Raw genomic sequence first — 27,721 nt, forward strand, 5'->3', positions numbered from 1 at the left:
CTGCTTTCGAAGAGCCCAAAAGGTGTTGCAAGAGTTTCAGGAGATTGAGCCCCGCCCATTCCCTCCCCCTTCCTGTGACATCACTAACACCTCACTTCGCCCTTACCCACCTTGAGCTAGACTTCTTTTCACGTACTTGCGTCTCTTTCCGTCCGACGACTATGCAATCACATCTCTGAAACTCTCCAAGTCACATGTAATTAAAAACTTCACAACTTCATTCTTTCTCTACGGTCGCCTCCCTCGTACTCTGATACTCGATTCCTGTCCTTGACAAACCTGACAAACAGGTTACGCTCTCTGAAATACACACACATAGAATGGCATTTCTCTTGTTTCGTTTTGGGAGGGGATTTGGAGCATTGATCATAAGGAACACCATTCTATAGCTATTCATTAATCCGTGTTCTTTTTCCTGGTGTGTCTCATTTTTACAGTCTGAATCGTAATCTCTCACCCGTTGGTTTGGGTGCGAGCTCCCTTACGCTTCTCAAGGCAAATATGCCAGGAATCTACAACTTTCTTGTAATCATTAATGGCTGGCCATGGCACTCTTCACCTCCTGGTGAAAACAGCATGCCTCTCTCATAGCGACTAAATGGCTGATGCGACGACAACAGGGAATCTCTCACTATCTGACAACATGAAACTTCCCTGACCTTGCTTTGGGATATCACAAAAATAGCTAAAAATATATAGTACTTAGTATGTTGAATTCCAAAGGTGGTACTGATCATTTTAAAATAGCAATATAAACACATAACCGACCCAAAAGCATTACTCTACTCTTAGTCAAGACATTATTTTATTACCAGAACATGTGATAACACATTATAATGCTTTTCATATGACTCTGAAATGTGTAAAATCAGCTAATTTAAAGCTAGCACTCGGAGCGATAAAAGCATTGTTAACAAAACGGCAGTAGTTTAAAAGCTGAGCGAGACAAGATTTTTAGCCTAATTCTTTTAGACAATTAAATGAAAGATAACTAGATAAGTCTGAGGGCAAATGAGAGCATGCAAATGGAAAGACAATGGGAACAATCTTCAACGCCTCAGACCGTCTGTGACTGATAAAGCAAGACAGGCAGGCAAATCTAGGCAATCTTCAGACATTAGGAATTAAAACTAAATTAAAATACAAAGCAAAAATGGAAATAAAACACTAAATAAAATACTAATTAATATAAAAAAAAAGACAATTAAAATAAAATAAACACTGGCAAATGTGAACTTCCCTTTAGGTGATGTATTTAAGCATCACTGATCCTGATGTAATTGTTGCACGTGATACCAATAAGCACAATTACAGATTTGTTTAGCAATTAGCACTAGCATCGATACCAGCAGACTCAATTTACACTAATCTAAAAACCAGCTCACGCATAATCTGGTTGTGTGAAAGCAGTATTTTATAATCGTACACACCTTTAAACTCTTTCATGTTACTGGGCTAATGATGATGCAGTTCACAAATATGTTGTGAATATTGACACACCCTTAAGATGTGTCACTATATCTTCAAGACTGCATTCACACAGCAGCGGAATACAGTTATCATTCCTTTTTTGGAGTGGTAGATACAGTTAAGTAAACACAAAAGGTATAGGTGTAAAAGAGATAACCGCATTCTTTAACCAAAATAACTTGATCACAATTTTTTTAGGATTTTTTTTTAACTGTGTTTTGTAAATGGAATTTCAGTTTGTATGAGCTGGACTAACACACATTAAACTTCACCAAAAACACAGATAAGTGAAAAAAAAAACAACTTTTCTAAAGGTAAGACAAAAAAAAATTATGTTTAACAAAAGCCGCACCAGACACCACCAATACACGTGATCAAATATGAGCAATCCAGACACAATTGTCAGCTCAGAATAATGACTTAGTCATATTCTGCATCTGCCTCTCTCAGACATAAGACATAGTCATACATACACAATCCCTATGGAGGTCCCCACAAATAAACAGTAAAAACAATTTAGAAAGAAATGTGAGTGGTGTTTGCTTATGCAAAACTCACCACCTTGCTAGGGTACTGCAAAAATTTTTTTTAAAGTCTTTTCTGCTCAACAAGCCAGCATTTGTGATTCAAAATACAGCAAAAGCAGTAATATTGTGAAATTATTTTTACTATTTCAAATAACTGCTTTCTATTTGAATATATTTTAAAATGTAATTTATTACAGTGATAAAATCAAAATTTTCAGCATCATTACACCAGTGTTCAGTGTCACATGATCCTTCAGAAATCATTCTAATATTCTGATTTGCTGTTCAAGAAATATTTATTATTATTATTATTATTATTAAGATTTTGTAACATTATACGCTATACCATTCAAAGGCTTGGAGAGTAATCATAAAGACATTTATAATGTTACAAAAGATTTCTATTACTCAGCTGTTTTCAACATAATAATAATAACAATAATAAATACTTTTTGAGCAGCAAATCAGAATATTAGAATAATATCTGAAGGATAATGTGACTGGAGTAATGATGCAAAAAATTTAGCTTTGAAATCACAGGAATAAACTACATTTTAAAATATTAAAATGGAAAGCAGTTATTTTAAATAGTAAAAATATTTCAAAATTTTACTGTTTTTGCTGCACTTTGGATCAAATAAATGCAGGCTTGGTGAGCAGAAGAGACTTCTTTAAAAAACATTCAAAAGAAAACATTTGACTGGTAGTGTATATTGCCATTTTTATATTTTAGGAAAGCCCTTGATAAAATTGGGGACAGACTAAAGAATGGAGCTTTCATTTTTCAAATTCATCTTTATCAGCAATAATACAAAATACACTTCATTTACTGCTTTCATAGGGAATCGGTTCAGAGCCCGGGAAAACGTTTCAGAGCTTTTAATACCGCAGACCCCCAACAGCTCTTGCATGTGGAGGAGTTATAGCCGCGAGACCCCTCGCTCTCCTCTATGGCCCCCTGCTAGGCTAATTGTGTTTTATTGCTTGATCAATTGTCTGGGCTGAGTGAAATGCACAATGACGGTCAGATTTGCATAATGAGCTTGGCGTTCTGGAAGAAGATTGGGGGGCGGGTGGATACAAAGACTGCCCTCCTTGGCAGGAAGCACAATCAATACTGGCCAGATGATGGGTTGCACTCTGACAGGGCCTAGTGTACTTTCAAAAAGAGAGTGTTAAAACACTTAGTCGAGTGGGAAAAGACACAAATAAGGAGAGGGAGGGAATGGGAGAGAAAGGTACCTTGGTAAATGTGAACATACGTATATCAAAGTACTATGTGATAGTAACACTGTACCATGGTGCTACAACATTACATTTTTGTTAAGACAAAAAGAAAAACACAAAGGAAGACGTTTTCTCTTCTGCCTGGAGAAGAGCTGTCTGGGGCTGCTTCAATAGAGTCAATCCCCCTTCAGACATCACACTGTAGGCATCACTCCAGATTCTGTCCCTGCCACCCAGCACTGCTCCCCATGAAGCTCCATAATTACACCCTCGACAGGGAGGGGCTGCTGTTCATTGCTGCCATGCAGCAGAGTTTCAGAGTGGGACAAGGCCATTAACACTGGCACAGGGCTGAATATACATACACACCCAGCTGCATCTTACAAAGCACTGGTGTAATGGATGCCAATTAACAGACACTTTAATGAGTGAGGCTGGGGTGAAATATAGAAGCTCTCCTCATAAAAAAAAAGAGCAATGGTTACTAATCTCTCATAGGACAGACATGTGATAAAAATGTGATAAATAAGCATGTTCATTAAAAAAGCCAATGAACACAAAATTATAGATAAGAGATATGTACAAAGGAGGCACACCAGTATGCCTGGAAACATGTAAACATGAAGTTGTGTTTACATGATACCAGGGTAATGCAATGACTGCTTCTAAAGAAGAACTAAAAACTGGATTTTCCAGCTTGTAGTCATCAAATCCGATAAATATTCAGGATTTTTTTGGCACTTGCTAATAAGCAAACTATATCTACTAAAAGAATTTTACACTACCGTTCAAAAATGTGAGGGTTTTATGATCACTCAAGCCTGCATTTATTTGATTAAATATACAGTAAAAACAATAATTTTGTAATATACATTATTAGAATTTAAAAACTTTTTTCAATATATTTTAAAACGTTAATTATTTCTATTCCAGTCTTCAGTGTCACAATGATGCTTCAGAAATAATTCTAATATGCTAATTTGGTGCTCAAGAAACAATTTTTTGATAAAATCGGTTACACTGCTTAATATTTTTGTGGAAACAAACATTTCTTCAGGATTGTTTATGAACGGGAAGTTAAAAAGAAAAGCAGTGTTTATAATAACCTTTTGTAACTTTATAAATGATTTCACTATCACTACAGTCCAGATCTTTAAAGTTTTTAAACAGTAAGATTATTAATGTTTTTTAAAGAAGTCTCTTCTGATCACTAAGTCTCTTTTGATTTGATCCAGAGCACAGCAAAAACAGCAAAAAATTTGAAATATTTGTATTACTTAAAAGAACTGTTTTCCATTTGAATATATTTTAAAAAATAATTTATTCCTGTGATCACAGCTAAATTGTCAGCATCATTACTCCAGTCTTCAGTGTCACATGATCCTTCAGAAATCAGTCCAATATGAAACATTATATTATTATCAATATTATAGAAATTATAGAAATTAATACTTTTATTTAGCAAGGATGTTTCAAATTTATCAAAAGTGATGATAAAGACATTTATAATGTTACAAAAGATTTCTATTTCAGATAAATGCTGTTCTTCTGAACTTTCTAATCAAAGAAACCTGAAAAAAAATCTACTCAGCTGTTTTCAACATAATAATAATAATAATGTTTTTTTTTAGCAAATCAGAATATTACAATGACTTCTGAAGGATCGTGTGACTGGAGTCAAATAGAAATAGAAAACATTTTAAAAAAAAAAAAGTTTAAAAATTGTATTGTTTTTGCTGTACTTTGGATCAAACTTCTTAGTAGAGACTTAAAAAAAAATCTTACTGTTCAAAAACTTTTGACAGGTAGTGTAAATGCATCTTTGATTAATATGAAAAGTATTCATTTCTTTCCAAAAAAAAATCTTACTGTGTATTTCTCAAAGAAATAATCTGTACTTTCTACTTTTGTGAATAAGTCATCACAAATTCCTGCCATTTTATTCAGCAGTTTCTATTAGGCAGTCACACTGCTATGCAATTATTTGAAAGACTTTTTCCCACGATATATTTGCGATATTACGCATTTCAGAAAAACCCACCCATAAATTATGACTGTGAACCTAGAAAGAACTGTAGAATGTGTTCCATTAGCACTGTGACAAACAACAACAAAAAAAGCAAACCTTTCGTGGCTTGAGCTTGTCTTGCAGGTCGTACTGGCCAATGCCTTTGTAGCTAACACCCAGCCACCACGGTAGGCCCTGTTTGTCCTGTGAAAGAGATGAGATTTGATGAGGTAATTGCTGTTTTTATCTGGTAAAGCAAAAGATCAAATGGATCCAACCTACATAGCCATTCACACACAGCAGCGGCTACTTTAACAGCACTGTTTGATCTCCAAAGACATTTCTAATGAACTAACCACAATTATAATTAGACCACACACATTTTACTTGTGGTAAATTATTTAACCAACCATAAATCAAAGGACGTATTAATTATGGCAGCGTCAGCATTTATAACATCTAGTTCTGTATTTCCTAAAATATCACATGATAAATCAAACCACACACCTTCACTTTGTAGTAATGAACTCCATATGCAGGCAAAGATTCAACTAAGGTCAGATACCTGTTGAACAACAGTACAGCAGAGAAAGTTAATAAGACATCAAAACATCAAGGATGAACATTTAACCCTAGTAAATCATCACACACAGACAGACAGCAGCCCTACAATTGATTTCTCTTGGTGCTTTCACAGTAAGGGACAATGTCGATATATCAATGCAGCAGCACAAATCAAGCTGACAGAAATGACCTTGTCTCTTCCCTGTGAGCTAAAAATACAGTGACACAGTGTGGCTAGGTCTGTTGAAAGCAGTCACTTTCAGTAATGTGGTCTAATTAATTACGCAGTTTCGCCTTTCCACGAACATCAGAGGTAGAGTAACAGGCTCAGACTTGTTGCCCCTGTACCTATGTTACTTAAGTCTATGTCATATTAATGATTATTGTGCTTACCGTATGATAGCCTGTCCACGACTGAGGCCTTTCAGCTTCTTATAATGCTCGATTACTTTATCTTCACTAGAGGGCAAAAGAGAGAAGCATTACCACCCGCACAAGTGCAACAAAACAGTAATTGAGCATGAGACCAACATGTGAATGTGCCATTTAAATGACGTGGCTAGTCAGACTATTAACTAGTCAGATATTACACCAGGTGCACCCATGTGTGAAATGCCATCTGGCTTGCTGTCCCATGAGTCACACACACACACACAAACTCTTTGAGACAATTATCCTAATCACTGGTTCCTCAAACACACAGTAAGTATTCATTTATTACTGGGAAACAACAAAAAGGAAATGAATATGATAGATTGCAGATACAACATTACAGGAAGCTTGTACACCATTAAAATAACAATACACAGGTAATTTTTATGTATATAAACTACCACAGCTGTTTTTGCATGCACTCGCACAGCTGTCTCTTAAACACTTGCACTAATGCACAGCTGTTTCCTCACACACTCATTCCCACTCGCACACTTCAATAATTGCTGTCTGTTAACTGGTTTACTGTCTTACTGCTCCCCACACTCAATAGGCATTGATTAAAGCTGCAACATCAATCCTTTTAAGGTGGTAGACTTCAACATCTAGACGTCTGGGGTTACAGAAGCCAGAGGGCAGGCATCATTAACAAGCAAGTTAATTAACAGAGTTTGTTTGAAATAAACAAGCTGCAGCTTGCACATTACACCTGGCTACACTATACATGCAGTTTTGAGTTTTTAAGAGGTTAAATACACACATATTCACACTTATGGAATATCTGTGTCATTTCTGAATTTCAGATATTGAATAATGTTCTTAAAGTTATGAAATGAAAACACACACATTTACTTCCTTAATAAATGCACATGATCCCATGTTGATTTAAGCAAGGCTGCACTGGCCTATAAACTATTAACTAGTAATATCATAGCCTATTTTTCAAGATACAGTCAAGTCTCTGCCTACATCTTTTCCTACTGAACACTGTGTTTCGTTCACAAAAATAAAAAAAATACATTTATTGCTTACCAGAATGCTAATGATGGGTGCTCCTTCAATACCGCAGTAGGGAAAGCTGGAAGCTTTTTTAAATCTGATCTTGTGTCTTCATCACTAAAAATTAAAACAAACAAAAACAAATTAAAATGGAAAACTTTAGGAATAAACAGCAGGTGGCCTAGATAAATATATGCTAGTGTATAAAAACTAAGCACAGCAGTAGTGTATAAGCATATAGACAATAGCATTACTATAACGTTCAGCAATATGTGGGTGATTTTCACGAAATCATGTTCATTTTAGGCATTAAAGGTGAGAGCTGAGGTGTTTATTGACAGTTTAACCTTCTTGAACATATTTTCCAAAACACACCCTTTAAATACCACAACAGTCTGAAAATGTCTGAATAGCATTAGGAACTAATACATTGTGCATGACTGTTAATAATCATATTTTTATCTGACAGTTGCTTAAAACAATGAAATAATACATATTTAAATTGACAATTATATTTATTTTTGACCTGATTCTGACTTCCATTATGGCAAAATTTACATCCTAATGTTTTTTTTTTTTTATTTATCTCACTTAAACTTTACATTTTCAAAATGATGTGGCAAACCTGAAAGAATATAATGTATTCATTCTGTAGAATTCTGTTCTTGTTTGGCCAAAAACACAGTGTGATTGAAGAGATACCGATGTTTGTTTTAGGAGAGCAGATATCATTCTTTTGAAATAGAGCTCTGAGGTGACAAGTGATGACACTGATAGGCCGATGTTTGAATATTTTCTTCCAAGAGCTTTCTGATGTTTGAAGAGCACACAGGTTTTATCTATTATCATCCTGCTAGAATTCCTTTTTAGATAAACAGGCTTCCACCTCACAATTCTTACACTTTAAACTAATCAGTGTTTAAACTACATATTACAAGATGTGTATTTTTTCTATTCTACATCGGCAAAAATCTTGGCTTGACTTTTTATAGTCACTCCGAGCTTATATATAAAGATTAGATGTAAACGTAAAACTGAAATTCCCATGTAAGGTTACAAATTCAAGCTGAAGTTAGTAATGATGTAGTGCTTGAGCTAATAGCATCTTATCTTAGTGGAGAGAGTGTGATATATTTCAATGTCAGCCTGTGACCTGAATATACAGGTATAGCAAAGCACATTTCAATTACAAATGTTTAAAGTAATAGTTCTTAATATTTTAAATGTGGTTTCAAAGCTGTATGACATTTCTTCTGTGGAATATTAGCATGCAGTTGCAGTGACAAATTGCATAGTGCATTATTAAACTTTTTTTCTTGGGTGTTGCATGGAAAAAGGAAGACATACAGGTTTGAAATGGCATGAGGGTGAGTAAACAATGACATTTTTATTTAATTTTAGCACGAACCATCCCTTTAAGAGCTTAAGAGGCTACACATCTTACTACAACAAAAGCCACACAAAAAATCCAACTGGCACCATCATGATGGAACAAAAGACACAACACCTGAATTCATAAAACAGGACAGGAGTGTTATTGAAAACCCTCATGCAATGGGCTTCCAGACATCTGATCTGCTTTAGCAAGCTTTGATCTGATCTTTTCCAAAACTGTGTTGAGGGCGCAATGGGCAATATTGTTTTTACAGGAAGCAATTACTCAGAAAACAAAGCGAAAGAACTGATCAAAACATGCAGAACACTGTAAAACCATAACATCGTATTTAGAATACTTAGAAAATTAATTCAAAACAAAAGGAAACAAGTTACAGAATTGATAACATGTAAAACCTTTCTAACCCTGCTTATCAGCCCATTATTACCTTGCTTGACAAAGCACCACTATATTCCCTGGCGTGCTTCCCTTTCCAAGCCAGTTGGTTCTGTGGTTCAGCAATTTATGATAAGTTTGAAGGTATAAATCTAGCAGGCCCGGGTTGATGATGTGGTAAAATACAGTAAGCTGGTGCCCTGAGACCGCAGTGCCTTGTCAGCAATCTGGAATTCATTATGCTGTCTGTACTATCAAACAGTTGGCAAGGAAGGGCGGGCAAACCCTTAACCCAGCACAAGCAACGCATGGAGGAGTTAAAGCCATGTGTCAGCTTTTTCAAGAATGCACCTACCCTCATTACAAGGAAATCAGTGGGAAATGGGCCATTTGATGTCAACATCTTTGAACCGAAGGCGACTTCTGCTTAGAAATCAGGTTCAACAAGAACAAGGATTGTCATTATAGCATATGAGTAGTCCTCACCGTTTATTTTAAAAGTGGCATCAATTCTTAAACGCTCTACATTCAAAAGTCCAAAGGACTAGGACATATGGAGGGTGATCTTTTAGGGAGAACCCCCGCTTGGTTGCTCCTGACATAAACTGCAGACAGATGACATCAGCATCCTGCATGACGCCCTATCGTCTGCCAACGGGAGATGTCTCCACTCCCTCTATTCTAAGATCTATGCAGTCTTAACAGTGGAGAGGAGGAGGAGGAGTAGGTTTATATGGAAAGAGGTGGGGGTCCTCTAACTTCCTACATAAACTTAAGGCCCTGGGCCTCCACATGCAACCGCTCAGGCTTTATGAGATCTGGGAGCCTTCATCCACATGGAAATAACAGAAACCAGAGGAAGAGAAGGTCTGAGGGCTTGGTGTATCCTAAGCCCACTTAAACTATAAAAGGACGCTATCAGTAATGATACGCTGCTACCAGAACTGCTTGACCACACTGCTTAAATATGTGCCAGCAAATAGTAAAGGAAACATCAGATATAAAAATGTTAAAAAATAAGTCTCTTATGCTCAACAATGCAATTCATTTGATCAAAAATACAGTAAAAACAATAATATTGTGTGAAATATATTATAATTTAACATACAGTTGAACTGTATGATTATAAGATCCATCCTTCCACACTGAGGACAACTTAGGGGCTCATATGAAACTATTACAGAAGGTTCAAATGCTCACTGATGTTCCAGAAGGAAACACAATGCATTAAGAGACGGGGGTGAAAACTATTTGAATTTGAAGATCGGGGCAAATTTCAATTATTTTGTCTTCTGGGAAACATGTAAGTATCTTCTGTAGCTTCTGAAAGGAACTACTAAAAGAAAAAAAAAGAAATTTAGGCAAAGTAAGAAAAATAGACATCTTCATTCTGTTCAAAAGTTTACACCCCTGGCTCTTAATGCATCGTTTTTCCTTCTGGAGCATCAGTGAACGTTTGAACCTTCTGTAATAGTTGCATACGAGTCTCTTAGTAGTCCTCAGTGTGAAAAGATGGATCTCAAAATCATACAGTCATTGTTGGGTAGGGTTTAAATACACAAAAATGCTAAAAAAAAAACAGAACTTGTAGGACCTGAAGGATTTTTCGGAAGAACAGCAGGCAGTTTAACTGTTCATGACAAACAAGAGACTTATGAACAACTAACACTAAACAAAAAAAAAAAAAAAAAACACAGATGCCGATCATTCAGGTAACAACAGGTGTATGTAAACTTTTGAATGGGGTCATTTTATTAAGTTCAACTATTATTTTCTCTTGTGGACTATATATAAATGTATTTTACATGAAATACCTTATTCAGGTCAGTACTAACTAAAAAAATAACATGCATTTTGTATGATCCCTCTTATTTTAGCAAAATAATTAACATTTTGCAGATTCTGCAAGGTGTATGTAAACTTTTGACTTAAACTGTTTTGTATTTTTAATATATTTTAAAATGTAACTTATTCCCGTGATGGCAAAGCTGAATTTTCAGCAGCAACTGCACCAGTCTTCAGTGTCACGATTCTTCAGAAAAATCTAATCTGAATCTAAAATGCGAAACATGACACTTTTTTTTCCCCAAGATTCTTTGATAAACAGAAAGTATAAAAGAACAGCATTTATATAAAACATAATACATTAAAACTGCTTTTACTGTAACTTTTACTCAATTTAATTAGTATTTTGTAAAAAAAAAATAAAAAAAAAAAAAAAAAAAAAACTTTGACTCAAACAGTGGAACGGTGAAATATTCTGTATATGCTGTCTCTCTCTCTCCCTCTCTCTCTTTTTATGTATTTATTATATTGTCATTCAAATATAATTTATTTAATAGCACACACACAAACATTGTAATGTACATCTGTAACTCATTGTCATATGATCAACCACATGTATTGTGTGAGATCAGCACGATTCCAAGGAAAAGAGCAGCGCCAATGTGCCGCTTCCTGTTGTAGAAGTACTAGACATACAGTATATTTAAAAGGCCAGAGTGAAACAGCTCCAATATGCCACCTGTGTACTCTAACCTCCCATTTTCACCCCAAGCCCTTTTGATGTCCATTCCCGTCCCTTTTTTAAACAAAAACAGTTCAACACAGAACGAAAACAAAGCTTGTCGAGCCATTTCACAAGGTCTTTAACAAGTTCCCCACTGCTAAACAAAAGCAGTCGTTGTAGCAAGGTAAACATTTTCAGAGTAAAAAGGACTGTTTACACACACCTCTGTTCCCAGTAATGGACAAGCTTTGTTTTCCAATAATGAACTGCGAGGCTATTGAGAAAAAGTGACCAACACATGTGTTCTGAGCAATTCTCCCTTACATTTTTCGTGTTCATTTACCAGATTGCTTTATCCCTCTGCATCCCATTCACTGCCTCAAGATAGGTCCATGTTAACAGAAAGGGCAAAGAATTCCATTACTTACAATAACTAATCATTCAAAGTAAACTACTTGAAACTTCATGAACAGAGAACTAGGTTATATCCCTACCAGTATGATGACTGCGATAATGTGCTTAGAAAGTGGGCAACATTTATAAACAACGAAAATCTCTAAATTGAATTATGCTCCATCTTATACAAAATGCACATGCCAAGAGTCCTTTTTAAGGTTTAAGTCTAGAAATATCCAAGCCAAGGATATATATACATCAGATATGTTGACTGCCAGCTCTACTCACTCGTTAAATATTTCCTTTGGAAATGATCAACTAAGGCTGGATTCACAACAAAACACAGGCGCACAGCCTAAACATTAACTTAAAATGCTTGCTTTTAGATGGCTCTAACTTACAAACACAATTCCAAGACCAAGCTGGACATGCACTAATTTTAGCAATAAAAAGAAAAACACCGAATGTGACATTCAAGTATTTTGAAACTATTTTGTAACGTATGGTGCAATTTTAATCAATTAAAAATCAGTGGCAAAAATGAATGCAACAATTTGTTTTCTTTGTCCTGCTCCAGATATATGATCCAAATTTGAAATCTTAGTGCACACTTGTATGTAACTGCACAAGAAAAAGAAAATTCAATAGCAAATAAAATCTGCTCACATATAATGCTTAACCTTTTCTCAGTACTAACTTATTATTCATTGCATTTGCTGTTAACCACCTGGTTCCAAGGTCATTTTAGTGGATTATATCAGTTCCCACAAGTGTCATAACAGGTGTATATTACAATAAGTTTGACAACCAGAACATGTTTTACTTTTACTATGTGATAAATAAACCTTTACTAGTCTTTTTCTAGTGTTTTCCAAACTTTTGAACCATGTATATTAATTACGCTATATTAATTATGATATATTATAACTATCTGTATTAATCTATATTGATGTAATGCAATCTGCAAACCAAGATGTGTTAAGATTTTTCTCACCTTGTGTAGTCTCCGCATGCCTCCTAAAGAATAGAGAAAAAAGCTTGTGTTGATGAATCATTCAGACTGAACCTTTATACATGCTTGAGTCTTGAGTCAATGCGGTAAGAAGCTTAACCCCAGAGTGGGTTTACTATAGACCACACGTCTCTAAACTTTGTATGCGACATTTGCCAATTAATGAAAAGTTGATATTTACATTTACGTCGCATCCTAAACATTTCAATGCACAAACACAAACACGCAAAGAGTGGATGTTGTTTGTTACAGTTCAGCGGAAAGATAAATGCAAATTCTTGCGTAAAAAACGGGCATACAGTAGTAACGTTACGCATGTCGCTGTAACCGGTTTAGTTGTAAAGCAGCTAGAAACAGCTCGGATACAAATTGCGTATGAAAATAACTCGCAGCGAGTCTGTCAAAACTAACCCAGAGAATTAAAAAAAAAAATCTCACTCACCTGAACAGTATATGCGGCTAACTTAAAAACGATCTCACTTTCCACTTCAATGTTCTCCTGTAAGTTTAAAAAAGGAAGAAGTTACCAAATTAAATCGCTTTACTCGTTCGTTTTTCGGCAGATACACCGAATCTAACTATTTATCCCACCAACCGTTTCCACACACAGGTTCCACTGTGGACGATACCACCTTTGTAAACAGACACAGGGTGTCTTTACAAAAATATTCACTTTATCCACCTCACACCTAATATTTCATTACACGACTAACAAATTATTACAATAACACGTGAATCTAGCACTTTCAGCAATAAAAGACACTAATATATTCGGAATGCCTGCAATAAACAACTTGGACCACCCCATGATGACATGGTACAGTCTGGGAGCAGGTTCAGCGCTCGTGTTTCAACGTGCATCAGAAGTTGTTACTCTAGTGTCTCTCGAAAGCAAATAATGATAAAAACAAAATGTTTGACTTTGAATGAGTTGTTTCTACCACACGGTCGAGCCGGGGTAATTTTAAATAAATGACAGAAAGAGTTTGTGGCTATAGTACAAAAGTTACACAAGTAGATGTTTAATCAGTCAACATGGGGTCGCTGTACAGCAACGAGTAAAATCCCTCAACCACTCAATCACGCCATATGCAGCGCCCCGTGAGGGCTCAGATCACACCCTTATACCGTACAAAGACAAATGGCTGATTACTAATAGCAATCTTGCAAATATTTACTCATATTTAAAGAGAATTATTACGTTACTTAAACAATAAATTCATATGTAAGTACAATTAGCTTCAAATAGCAAAAAACTTTTACAATATTGACATTATATACGTTTTATATTATAAACTATTTTTTAAAAATACATTTATTTTTATTATATGGGGTGTAACAGTTTTTTTTTACTTTTAAGCATTAAAAATTATATTGTAGCAAAATGCAAATGCTAAATAAATAAATAAAATGCAAAATAAAATTACACAAAAACTCTGTAATGGCTGTAAGTAACAAAGAACAATATGGTCAAATACTGTATATGATTAATTTATAATTATGTGATTTACAATAACACATGCACTACGTCAAAAGTTTTTTAACAGTAGGATTTTTATTTTATTTTTTCATTTATTTGCTCCAAACTACAGCAAAGACAGTTACATTTTTAAATATATTTTTACTATTTAAAATAAGCTTTCTGTTTCAATATATTTTAAAATGTAATTTATTCCTGTGATTTCAAAGCTGAATTTTTTAGCATCATTACTCCAGTCACCTGATCCTTCAGAAATCATTCTAATATTCTGATTTGCTGCTTGAAAAACATTTGAAGAGTTCAAATGCAAAACCAGCTAAATCCATCTGACATCTTTCTTTAAAAAATGCATTTTTATCAGGCTCAGATGTATAGGTTTCTATGTAAGTACCGTTACTTCTGATTGGGCTGAGGCTGGTATTTTAGCAAGTTGAAGAAAAGGTATTTGATGGATGTATAATATGTGTCGAGAGCATTCACTCAGTATCATTATCTCATTTTTGACCGAGATGGCTTTTAGCTGGTTTTGCATCTGAACTCTTCATTTATTATTATTATTATGTTGAAAACAGCTGAGTAGAATTTTTTTCAGGTTCCTTTGATAGAAAGTTCAAAGGAACAGCATTTATCTGAAATATAATTTTTTTTTTAACATTATAAATGTCTTTATCATCACTTTTGATCAATTTAAAGCATCCTTGCTAAATAAAAGTATTAATTTCTATCATTTCTTTCCTTAAAAATACACAGACTCTTTTTCAATGGTATAATGCAGGGGTGACGAACTCCGGTCCTGGAGAGTTGCAGCCCTGCAGAATTCAGCTCCAGCCCTAATAAAATCTCACCTGCCTGTAGCTTCCTAGTAACCCTTCAGACCTTGATTAGCTTGTTCGGGTGTGTTTGATTAGGGTTAAAGCAAAAGCAGGGCTGAGGCTCTCCAGGACCGACGTTCGCCACCCCTGGTATAATGTATAATGTTACATAAAAGTTTTTTTTATTATTATTATTTTATTTCAGATAACCTTTGGATCTTTCTATTCATGACAGAATCCTGAAAAAATGTACTGAAATGTTTTAAATATTGACCATTATAATAATAAAAAATGTTTCTTGAACAGCAAATCAGCATATTAGAATGGGACACAGAAGACTGGAGTAATGATGCTGAAAATTTAGCTTTGATCACAGGAATAAATTACATTTTAAAATATATTCAAATAGAAAGCAGTTATTTAAAAATAGTAAAAAAAAAAAAAATATCACAGTATTACTTCTAAATAAATGCAGACTTGGTAAGCAGAAGAGACTTCTTTAAAAACCATTAAAAATCTTACTGTTCAAACACTTTTGCCTGGTAGTGTATTTAAACACACAAAATGAGGAAATCTGTTCATACTTCTTTTCTTTCTTTATTAAATGTGTTAGGCTGAATTAGATTTGGTGGTTCAATAATAGCCTTTACAGTTGGAAGAGGCTTGAGCCAGCCAACCCAGCAGCATCCTGCTGTGTCAGGGCTGTCATCTGTAAATGCCCGTAATCAAAAAGAACTTAATGGAAGCCACCTGCCAAGCTCTTTTAGAGCCTCACAAAAAATCATCAAATCTACAATTGTTGTAGAAAACATAAGAATACAACATGACAGCAATAAATTATTCTATTAACCTTTCATTGCACTACAAAATAACAGAAAAATAATAATGAGTATTGTAATGTTTAATAAACATTTGACGTTTAGTTGTTTTGATCTTTTACATTATTTTAATACCTGGATCACTTACATTGTAGAGAGATATTTTAGCATTCCGGAAAAACAGCTCAACGGTGGTAGCATCTTTCAAGTATGCAACACTCTCAATATAAAACCTACAAAAACACAGCAACAATTAGTACAGAACATTCATTTACTACTTTAATTAACCAAAACTAACAAACATTACATAAGAAAAAAAAAAGAAAAAAAAAGAAAGAGTAAATATTATTTTTAATCCTAATGCCAAATCTTCACTTATCTCCATTTAAGCATGCAGTTTGCATGGCGAAATTGCATCAGCGTGCCTGTGCGGATGGCGCCCCCTATTGGATAGCCATTAAACATGCAAATAAGTGAATCTGAACAAACCTGACTTGGAATTTGAGCTCAAGAGGTCCACTCTTTTTGGAAAAGTCATGGTCCAGCACCCTGCGATCCAGCTGAAGCCAATTCGTCTGACCCCTGATGAATGGCAAAAAGTTTAACTGAATACTTACACATCTGCTATAATAATGGCTTTTAAAGATTTGTAAGAGCTACATCATATAACCTCACATGTTATGTATGATCCTATATGTGCTTTGTCTGAATGAATGAATGATCAAAGGATCTTAGCATTGGCAAGAATCCAAAGTAAGCAGGTAGGTATTTAAAGAAAATATCTTGTAAAACTGGAATTACTTCTAAAGCCGTAACTAAGCCTTTTGTTCAAAAGCATGCAATTTGACAAAGATGTATGGTAGTTCAGTAGATGTTTAGTTATTATTTGAGGTAGTCTGGCTAATGATTACATATTATAAATTAATATAATTAAAGATCTACTCAGGAGGGTTTTTGTATTATGTGGTGAAATAGCAAGATTTAAAAAACATTAAATTTTTCTATGCAAAGACAAGAAATCAATTCAACTTACTTCTCATCTATAAAGGAGATTCCAAAATATTCTTTCTCTTTCAGGTTAAAATGTGATGAAACCAAATCCAGGAGATCTCGGGACAACAGTTTTGGCTGTATTAAGGAAAACAGGTGTTACTTTCAAGAATGTGTCTGTTTTTTAATTCCATATATTATCTGTCTTTATATATTACCTGGACCAGCAGTTCCAGCTGCCTGTCATCTAGCAGAAGCACCTGACAAAGCCGGCCCTCCGTCATCTGCGAAAGACAAAAAAAAACCACATCTGGTTAGTCCTAAACTATTTAATATGTCTATTTAACTAATTCACAAAGACATGGTAATGAACAACCAAATAAACTAATACGTTTATCACCACAAATGCATTAAATTATATATCAAAAGTGACATTTTGAAATGTTACAAAATGTTTTTATTTTAATAAAAAAAAATAAGAAATGTTTCTTTAGCACCAATTCAGTATTTTAAAATGCTTTCTGAAGGACCATGTGACTCTAAAGACTGGAGTAATGGCTTCTAAAAATGTATAAAATTTTTATAATTAATATATTATATATTTTTTATTATTTATATTTTCTGAATATTTTTTTTTAATTTATGTATTTTATATATTTAAATAAATACATTCAGTATAAAAGACTTTTCAAAAACAAACAAACAAACAAAAAAGTCATACCAAACTTTTAAACAGTAGTGTATTTAACATTTTTATTGACCCTGTGTGTGTAATATTTTGAACATACTTCTCTATGACCTCTAATACAGATTTAGACTTCATCATAATCTACTGTTAAACTTATAAACACTAATCTAATGATGTGAGGAGAGTGTGTCCTCTTATACCAGGTTAAATTGGATTGGTTTTCCAATTGGGAAGATTGATCTCTGTGTAGAGTCAGCTAGATTTAGATGTGATCTTGGCAGCCTCTTGGCAGGGTGACTTTAGGAGCGTTCAGCAAAGTCAGAGTTACAACTAAATTATGAATATAATTCTTATTTTATTGTTATTTACATAATCTGTACTTTAAACACTACCAGTCAAAAGTTTTTGAACAGTAAGATTAATGTTTTTTTTTTTTTTTTTTTTTTAAAGTCTCTTCTGCTCACCAAGCCTGCATTTATTTAATCCAAAGTACAGCAAAAACAGTACAATTTAGAAATATTTTTACTATTTAAAATAACTGCCTTCTATTTTAATATATTTTAAAATGTAATTGATTCCTGTGATTTCAAAGCTGAATCTTTAGCATCACTACTCCAGTCTTTAGTTAAAAATCTTACTGTTCAAAAACCTTTGACTGGTAGTGTATATCCTACATCTACTAATTACGTATGAAATTTTTTAGAGTTAAGCATTTGATTTAGAATGGGAGAGAGAGAGAGAGAGAGAGAGAGAGAGAGAGAGAGACTTAAACAGCCAAAGAGAGCCAAAAAAAAAAAAAAAAAAAAAAAAGAACTGATGTAAACCTGAACTTGTAAGGACACATTGTTCTCTTCACCATGTCTAGTACAACACTTATATTTATTTTTTGTGGTTTACATCATGTATTCTTACACAATGGCTGTGCAGCTGCATAGCTGAAAGCCCTTTATGTACAAGACTGAGCCTTAATAGAATTCAATATAATCTGAATGAATCATAGTCATGTGAAATTCCAAACTGCAAATCTTTTTAGTGCTTAAAGCTGCTCCCTAAGCTTTATCATGATAATATAACTCTAATTAGGTATAATCAATCCACCCTCATCTTATCTTTAATACTGCATTAAATCAATTGCAAAATTATTAATACACACAATTAACTCCTCTCCTTCATGCACTGAAATGGTGATGAGCTAGAGGTTTCTGCATGGAACATGCATAAAATCTGCTTAATTAATTAGAACCAAACTATCTCACTTCACCAGATTCACCAGTGTACACATACTGATAACAGTTGATTAATTAACCATAATTAACCATTCTCATGTGAATTCACCAACTACTTATAATATAATATAATATAATATAATATAATATAATATAATATAATATAATATGTGACCCTGGACCACAAAACCAGTCCTAATGGGCCAATTTTTTTTAAACTGAGATTTATACATTGTCTATATAAATAATCTTTCCACTGATGTATGGTTTGTTAGGACAGGACAATATTTGGCCAAGACACAGCTATTTGAAAAATTGAAATCTGAGGGTGCAAAAAAAATCTAAATATTGAGAAAAATCGCCTTTAAAGTTGTCCAAATAAAGTTCTAGGCAATGCATATTTACTAATCAAAAATTAAGTTTTGATATATTTATGGTAGGAAATGTACAAAATATCTTCATGGAACATGATCTTACTTAATATCCTAATGATTTTTGGCATAAAAGAAAAATCGATAATTTTGACCCATATAATGTATTTTTATCGATTGCTACAAATATACCTGTGCTACTTAAGAGTGGTTTTGTGGTTATATATAATATAATATAATATTTCTACAAGAGTAGACATTGTTTAAATGTAACTGAGATCAAACAAGAGCTACAACAAGTACTACTGAATAAGAGAAAAAAAATCTGAGGGCCAGTCACTATAAAAAACAAGGACCTACATTTAAGCCATCTTAATGGAGAGATTTATTGGTGTTGTTAATTACACAGGCTCCATTGTCTAAGCTTGGATTAGTCACTATAGAAACCCTTTACAAGACTATAGACCAGCCCAATGAATGTTTAAAGCCATGCTTTAATAAAACTTCTTATGGAAGATGACATGGAATATGCATACTAATAACAATACATTACCTTGGTGTTTATTTTCCAAATTAATTTCAAATGGAGACCATTACTTGGAATTCAACATTACTTGGAATTCATTCTTAAGCAGTGTATTGCTTAGCCTCATGTTAAGTTTAATATTTTAATTTTGACTAGATCAACAGCAGTCAATACCTATTACCATACATTAGGAAAATCTGCTCCACCAGCAATGCAGGGAGACTCACTGGCTTTGAGTTGAACTTCATCTTGCCAAAAACAATACTCTTGCAAGTGCTTTACACTAGACTCAGCATCAGCATTATTTAAGCTTAATGCGGCATCACTTCCCTGCCCCCCACTAAAAAGCCATCCACTTATCACTGAAAAACACCCACTTATGTGTTTTCTGCTTGTCCAGTACGGATTTACTCATGCAGAGATCTGCTTTGTTTTGTATGCTGACAGACTATACGTTCATCACTAGTCACTGAGTGGCTGTTGTATCAGTCTGCTAACTCATGTTACCGATCAATGCAGACAAAGAAGTTAGCATAGAGTTCAGGATCTGTAATGAATATTTAAACCTAATACTTTAATATCTGAAGACAATAAAAGGATAATGGATTTGTGTTTGTGTATGAACTAAGCCTATATAAGTGCCTATGGGGGAAGGGAATGAGTGACCATGCAAAACGTGAGGGTCATGTGACGTATAATGCTCTTGACATATGGGTCATCCACCCTGTATTATAATCTGAGTTCAAACAAAGGCCTATACTCCCTCTCCAAAAACATACTCAAACATGCTTGTGGACACAGTGTTTAATAAAAAAAAAAGGTACTTAAATCAGTAGTACCACTATCTCTAAATTGTCTTACTTTCAGATATGCATCATCTGTGACCTAAAGACCCCTTAACCTAAACCATGCGCAAGTGTGATTTTTCAAGTCTAATCTTACACAAACAATACTGTCTCAGGGTGAGTCACAAGAAAAACAAAAGGATGAAATGACTCAGAGCTACCAGCTCTAAAACTAAGTCAAAAACTTAAAAGAAAAAAAAAAACATCTGGAGAGACGATCTGTCTGGGTGTATAAATATCACTCAAGTGTGGAGTGACTCTCAATAAAGTTGATTAAAGAAACATAGAAATAAAGTAAGCTTTTAAATTTGATCAGTTTCTCACACATCATATGGGCTCAGACCATTATCATTAACAAACTTGGAATAGTACAGACTTCTTGTATAGTTTTATTATATTGTGTTTTGGGGCATTTGTAATGCTTCAAAAATGGTTAAATCAAAAAAATAAGTACAATGTACTTATTGTGTTCATATTGTATTGCAAAACACTTTGCTACTGAAGTGGGATATGGGTAAAGTTAGGGACAGGTTTGATGGCATGGGTAGGTTTAAAGGAACACTCCACTTTTTTTCGAAAATAAGCTCATTTTCCAGCTCCCCTAGAGTTAAACAGTTGAGTTTTATTGTTTTCGAATCCATTCAGCTGATCTCCGGGTCTGGCGGTAGCACTTTTAGCATAGCTTAGCGTAGATCATTGAATCTGATTAGACCGACAGTATCTCGCTCAAAAATGACCATATATAATGACAATATTTTTCCTATTTAAAACTTGACTCTTCCGTAGTTACATCGTGAAATAAGACTGATGGAAAATGAAAAGTTGTGATTTTCTAGGCTGATATGGCTAGGAACTATCCTCTCATTCTGGCATAATAATCAAGGAACTTCGCTGCCGTATCATGGATGCAGCAGGCGCAATGATATTATGTGACCGGCACTAAGTTTGTGTAGATGCAGAGTTACAGCCGGCAGTTGACGGCAGCAAAGTTCCTTGATTATTATTCCGAAATGAGAGTATAGTTCCTAGCCATATCGACCTAGAAAATCACAACTTTTCATCTTTGTACACGATGTAACTACAGAAGAGTCAAGTTTTAAATAGGAAAATATTGAAACTCTTTGGTCATTTTTGAGCGAGATGCTAAAGGTCTAATGGGATTCAATGATCTATGCTAAGTTATGCTAAAAGTGCTACCGCCAGACGCCGAGATTGGCTGAATGGATTCGAAAACGGTAAAACTCAATTGTTTAACTCTAGGGGAGTTGGAAAATGAGCCTATTTTCAAAAAATAGTGTTCCTTTAGGGGGGGTTAAGGTATATGTGATGGGTCAACATTGTAACTATAAATGTAATTAAAGCTACAAGCAATGTTAAAAGGACCCTCGCACCTGTGCACACCACCACCCGGTGGCTTTAGGAAAACAGCTATGACAACGGTGAGCAATATGCATTTAAAGTGGTAAATATAGAAAGAATATGACACTTATTTTTATGTGCCAAACTTCTTGCTGCCAGCTGGTGGCGCTATGACTATAACTGAATATTGGCATGTAGATGTGTTTAGGCCAGGACTTTGACCAAACATATGAAGTTTGGTGCAGATTAAACATGGTATGTTTAAGTTAGTGTAAAACATGACATTTCCTGTTGCCAACAAGTGGTGCTATGATTATGACCGAATATTTGCCTTTATGTTTTCTTACCAAACATGTGAAGTCTAGTAACTTCAAAATCGTCTGACATCGGGTTTTTTTTGTAAAAGGCATTTGACTTCCACGTTCGCTTTGTAAACACTGGGTCAGTACTTCTGCCTACATCACGTGTGACCTTTCCAACATGATTAAGTAATGCATTTCGACTGAAGAAATGAATATTTTCGGCTGAAGACATGAATTTAAGTAAGTAAATTATCAGGATTTTTTTGTTCTGGAAGTGAACTAATCCTTTAAGGCCACTTAATATAAAGTGGGACCAAATAATGTATTACTTTTTGCATTGTAACCAATCATGGACAAGTCCGCTGAGCAACTGAACACAATTACCAATCTGAAGCAATTAAATCTAGTCCATAAGCCAAACAGTAAATACTAAGCATTCCGGTGAGGTTTTGCACTATTTTTTTTCACTTCTATTAGTATTCACAGTGACATACAGTATATTTTTCTCTAGAAACATCACCTGACAGTCTGCACACTTGACAGTCAGTTTGCTCTTGCTATACTGCAGCAAGTGACAGTCGTTTTAAAGGTGCAATGCATTTTAAGGGAGTAGTGAAATACCGATCAGCTTGCTTTGCATGTTGCATGCAGCTTCCCACAAAAGTAGTATTTAAAAGGGTCATCGGATGCCCATTTTCCACAAGTTGATATGATTCTTTAGGGTCTTAATGAAAAGTCTAGAATATGCTTTGGTTAAAATTTCTCAATGGTAGTGACCTAATGAAACAATGAAACACCTTTTTCTCCTTGCCAAAATCAGCTCTGCAAAAATCGACCTGTTCTGGTCGATGTTGCTCTAAATGTTAATGAGCTCTGCTTGCCCTGCCCCTCACTTCTCTCTGTGGAGTGATGAGCCTGTTTACTTAAGCCGCATTTAGCCACGAAACTTGTTAAGTAGCACCTTATTAAAAGGCGCGAACATAGACTTTTTTTTTTTTTTTTTTTTTTTTTTTAGATCGGGAGGCACATTCCCTTTACAAACAAAAGTCATCCACTGCGTCTTCAGTGGCTCAGATGTCGGGAGTAAATGATGACTACTATGTTCATAATTACATCCAACAACAGAACACCTCTATCACTTAGGAACCATTCTTGTCTGTTGTCGGTTTTAGCTGGTCATAAAGGCTGGACTTAGCTGGTCAGCAGGCTGGTTTTAGAGGGGTTTTGGCCACTTCCAGGCTGGTCTTAGCTGGTCAGGCTGGGAGACCAGCTGGAACGACCAGCTAAAGTCAGCCTGACCAGCCTGGCCATGCTGGGAGACCAGCTAAAACCAGCTACTTCCAGCTTAAACCAGTTAAAACCATTCAACCAGCCTAGGCTGATTTTAGCTGTTTCTAGCATGTGCAGCCCTAAGTAATTTTCTGAACACAGAACCCCTGAGGATGACAAACATTTTCTGATGATGAAGACCATTTGTGGACAAAGAAAAACAAATGTCCATATTTACAACCCTATTCATGGAAATTATCACAAGCTAACATGTTTCTCACACAGTGTCCACATGGTCAATAAACATCTGTCTTCACATGTGGTTCCACAAAGACTTTAGACACTTTCTCCAAATGCTTTACATACGATTCACAAACAAGTAAGTTGTGAGGACAACAACCATCTGTTCATCTTGACTTCTGAAGAAACAACATCAGTGTTTAACAGCATATGTTATATATTAGATATCATGAATCACTGAATCCAGGTTAAGGTTACTAGAACAACATTCCTTAGACACAATAACAGAGAAACTACAGCACAACAATAAGAGGAAAAACAGTGACGCTTGCGAACAATAAAAAAGGGGAATCGAGCAGATAGTGCTATGAAAAAATCCAAAAGAACAATTTACATTCACTACATTTTGACTACATAGACCTACTCTGAATACAACAATATCTTTCCCCAAAATAACTCACTAATGAAATAAAATTCTCTCATCAGCTACACACCCTCATGTTCCAAACCCATATGCCTTTCTATTTTCCATGATGCACAAAAGGAGTTTTACATATGGTGAAACTGAATGGTGACAGCAACTGTCAAGTAAGATTTTCAAGCAAATATTTTAATGGAATATAATTAATCCAGTTTAGTTTGTTCCTCACATAAGCTATCACATGGTTCATAAGACTTGGAATAATTCATACAGGCTTCTTTTATGATACTGTTTTTGTTGTTTAGCTAGACAGTAGACAATTACTGGTCTCCATTCACTTTCATTGTACTAAGCGGTTACTACATTCTGCTAAATATCTCCTTTTATGTTCCACAGAAGAAAGGACCAACATGAATGTGAGTAAATGACAGAAATTTTATTCTCAGCTAAACATGTCTTTTAATTTAGATTTACACTATTGTTCAAAAGAACAGGGTCAGTACAAGTTTTCTGTAGTTTATGAAAGTTATGCTCACCAAGGCTACATTTATGTGATCCAAAATAGTTTTCTACTCCAGTCTTTAGTGTCAAATTATTCTTCAGAAATCATTCTAATATGCTGATTTGAGGCTGAAAAACGACTTGTTATTAAATGTTGAAAAGTGTTAATCATGTTTAATATATTTGTGGAAAATGTGATACTTTTTTCAGGATTCTTTAACGAATTGAACGTTTTTTTGAAATTGTTTGTAACATCACAAATGAACTTTAATGTCAATTTTGATCTATTTAAAGCATCCTTGGTGACTAGAACAACATTTCTTAATATACAAGACCCCAAACATTTGAACAGTAGTGTACATAACATACATAGACATCTCATACCTGGTAGACATCTCCCAGATGACACCATGTCTGCAAGAACCTCCTACAAGGCACAAGCCCATCACTGTAGCATCTTCTCAGCACCTGTTCAGCCACAGTCCACACTAACTGACTTCCAGATGCTAGCAGATCCTCTACGCCACAAAACAAGCCCAGCGCCATCCCTGTTTGTCTGGCACACTAAGAAGCTGTGTGCTCCCTCTGAGGCTGATGTAACCTAACTGGAGCCTGGAAGAGCCAGGGTCGGAATGCCACAGGCTGGGTTTGAGGCTCTGTGTGTAGGCTTCTGTCCAAGACTTTCCCCCTTGGAGGAGCGCACAGAGAGAGGGCAGGCCACAAACAATCCACACACACACTCAGAGCCTACTGAAGCTACTTAGACATACTCAGTGATGCACACACTCGTATACAAAAGAATGTGAGCGCAAATAAGTGCACACACATATTTACGCAAATTGCACACAATGACCGTCCCAGCCGTGCCAGTCCCTTCTCATAAACAAAAGTTGTGGTTTCTCTGTGCTTTTAACAAGCGTATGTCTTTTGTGACCAGCATTTTACACACACTTATATAAGTTTTGTTAGTCATAGCGATTAAAATAAAGACACACAACTTTATATCTTTGGCTGCTTATTGAGCAGGGTTACGATTAGCTGTTTCTGTATGTACGTGCGTGAAAGTGTCTGTTAAGGGCGAAGTTTCCGCCAGACGCCACACTTCTCCGCCCGGCATATTCCATAAAGGAAAATTTATAAAAATACCTACTTTCATTTGAGCCAAACGCAATATAGGAGGTTGATGTGTTGTGAGTAACGCCCAAACTCTACAGCAAATTATAGAGGAAATTTAAAGGTCTTCACTGGACAAAATGGAATAAAATAGGACATTTTCCATTCTCTCAGTGAACCCCTCAACTAAATCTATCATCCTTTTGACCTTTAGGTTTCCACAGCATCACTTCCTGTTCCAGATTTGTTTAGATTACATTTAATATGTCAGATGTTCAGGTTGTAGCAATCCTAAAGGATGTTTTTCTTTCTCCTCCTGCTGTCTGAGTATGAGGTCTTGTATTACACATCTTAGTGCTGAGTTCTGACTTAAAGATCATTCTAAGAGGGAATTGCACAAATTGAAGAGAAACATACATACACAGTGGTCATATTTGGCAGTAGTTTCTAGAGAAGTTTATGTGTTACTGTATGTTTGTAAGATTTAAATCTTCTGAAACATGAAGAATCCACTAGAAATAAAGGGATGTGATGCAAACAGTCTCTTAAAACTAAGAGAAAAGTAGCTAGAAATTAATCAAACACTTGAATAGGATTTAACTTGCTAAAATTGCTTATTTCAAGAGGTAAACAGAATCTCAGAATGATGCAAACAAAGTCCATACAGAGAATGAAGAAACACAGAAAGTAAACAATTCATTTAAGTGGTAGCTCCATAGAAAAAAAAATACTAAGAAAAATGGGTCAATCAATACAGACCATCTGCATCTTTAAAACAAAACAAAAAAAAAAGGACTAGGAAGACTGCACTTTTGTGACAACACAATAAGTGAAGTGATAAATTGCTGCTGTGGTTATGCACATAGACATGCACAGAGTATAATTAATCAAGACAACACACACAACATATATTTGCTTCAATGCAACTGGTAACAAAGATACACTTCTATTCAAAAGTTACATTTTTTAAAAATTGTTTTAAAAATGTATTCATATATATTAAAATGTAATTTAATGTATTCCTGTAATGATAAAGTAGCCATTACTCCAGTCCTCAATGTCACATGATCCTTCAGAAATCATTTTAATATGCTGATTTGGTGCTAAAGTAACATTTCTTCTCAATGTTGAAAGTAGTTGTGTTGCTCAATACTTCTTTAATGATTAGAAAGTTCAAAAGAACTGCATTTATTTGAAAGAGAAGTCATTTGCAACATTGTAAATGTCTTTACTTTCACCTTTAAATAATTTTATTTGTCTTTTTTACCACACACTTTGTAGTTCATGAACATCAGCCTATATATATATAATATTCAGCCTTACAGACACTATGAAAGTAGCAAAAGTAAACACAACCTCTTGCAGTCCCACAGTTCCTGGAATGACTATTTATATGTGCAAAAAGGTGAGGGAAAAAAAATACAAGCTGTTGCATTAAACAAGAATTACTTTTAAAAGCCTCCAACCATGACTGGCAAAGTTGTGACCCGTGCTCAGCAGTTCCCTCACGAAGCAGCCATTGATGTTAAGCACTGACTGGATGCTCGGAGGCAAAGTGTCAAGGGTTTAAGTGCATTCTGGGAATTAAAAGAGCCTGTGGCACTGGTAAAAGCAAACACAGGGGTCAGAAACAGGGCAGCCTGCGGTCTTGCATTGATCTGTAAGGGCCGTACCCCTCAACCTTAGTTTAAAACTAAAAGCTGAAAACAACTCAAATTCATCAAATAGGAAGTATTTCATTTTTTTTTCATAGTAGTCTCACATGTAATAGGTTTCTGAATGAGGCATTGTACATTCAAATAGTTTTTGTATAATGACAACTAAACCATGCAACTGATTTCTTGT

At 34.9% G+C, this 27,721-nt stretch overlaps 1 protein-coding gene across 7 annotated transcripts in view; it reads right to left on the minus strand.

Moving 5' to 3' along the window:
• frmd4ba (FERM domain containing 4Ba) overlaps positions 1 to 27,721 on the minus strand; it is a 322,166-nt gene that overhangs the window by 12,535 nt on the left and 281,910 nt on the right. For 3 of the 7 annotated variants that reach the window (XM_051113075.1, XM_051113074.1, XM_051113076.1), the window contains exons 2-11: positions 17,234 to 17,299; positions 17,059 to 17,153; positions 16,515 to 16,607; positions 16,174 to 16,258; positions 13,358 to 13,414; positions 12,898 to 12,920; positions 7,261 to 7,344; positions 6,190 to 6,255; positions 5,740 to 5,797; positions 5,350 to 5,436 (exon numbers count right to left, since the gene is read on the minus strand). In XM_051113075.1, coding sequence (XP_050969032.1) covers positions 5,350 to 5,436; positions 5,740 to 5,797; positions 6,190 to 6,255; positions 7,261 to 7,344; positions 12,898 to 12,920; positions 13,358 to 13,414; positions 16,174 to 16,258; positions 16,515 to 16,607; positions 17,059 to 17,153; positions 17,234 to 17,299 — 714 coding nt within the window. Of the gene's footprint in view, positions 1 to 5,349; positions 5,437 to 5,739; positions 5,798 to 6,189; positions 6,256 to 7,260; positions 7,345 to 12,897; positions 12,921 to 13,357; positions 13,415 to 16,173; positions 16,259 to 16,514; positions 16,608 to 17,058; positions 17,154 to 17,233; positions 17,300 to 25,147; positions 25,372 to 27,721 lie in introns of those variants that run through there. The other 4 variants (XM_051113071.1, XM_051113070.1, XM_051113073.1 and 1 more) reach the window with 3 other exon arrangements.

This window comes from Labeo rohita, chromosome 6 (genome assembly GCF_022985175.1).
Source record: "Labeo rohita strain BAU-BD-2019 chromosome 6, IGBB_LRoh.1.0, whole genome shotgun sequence".
NCBI lineage: Eukaryota > Metazoa > Chordata > Actinopteri > Cypriniformes > Cyprinidae > Labeo > Labeo rohita.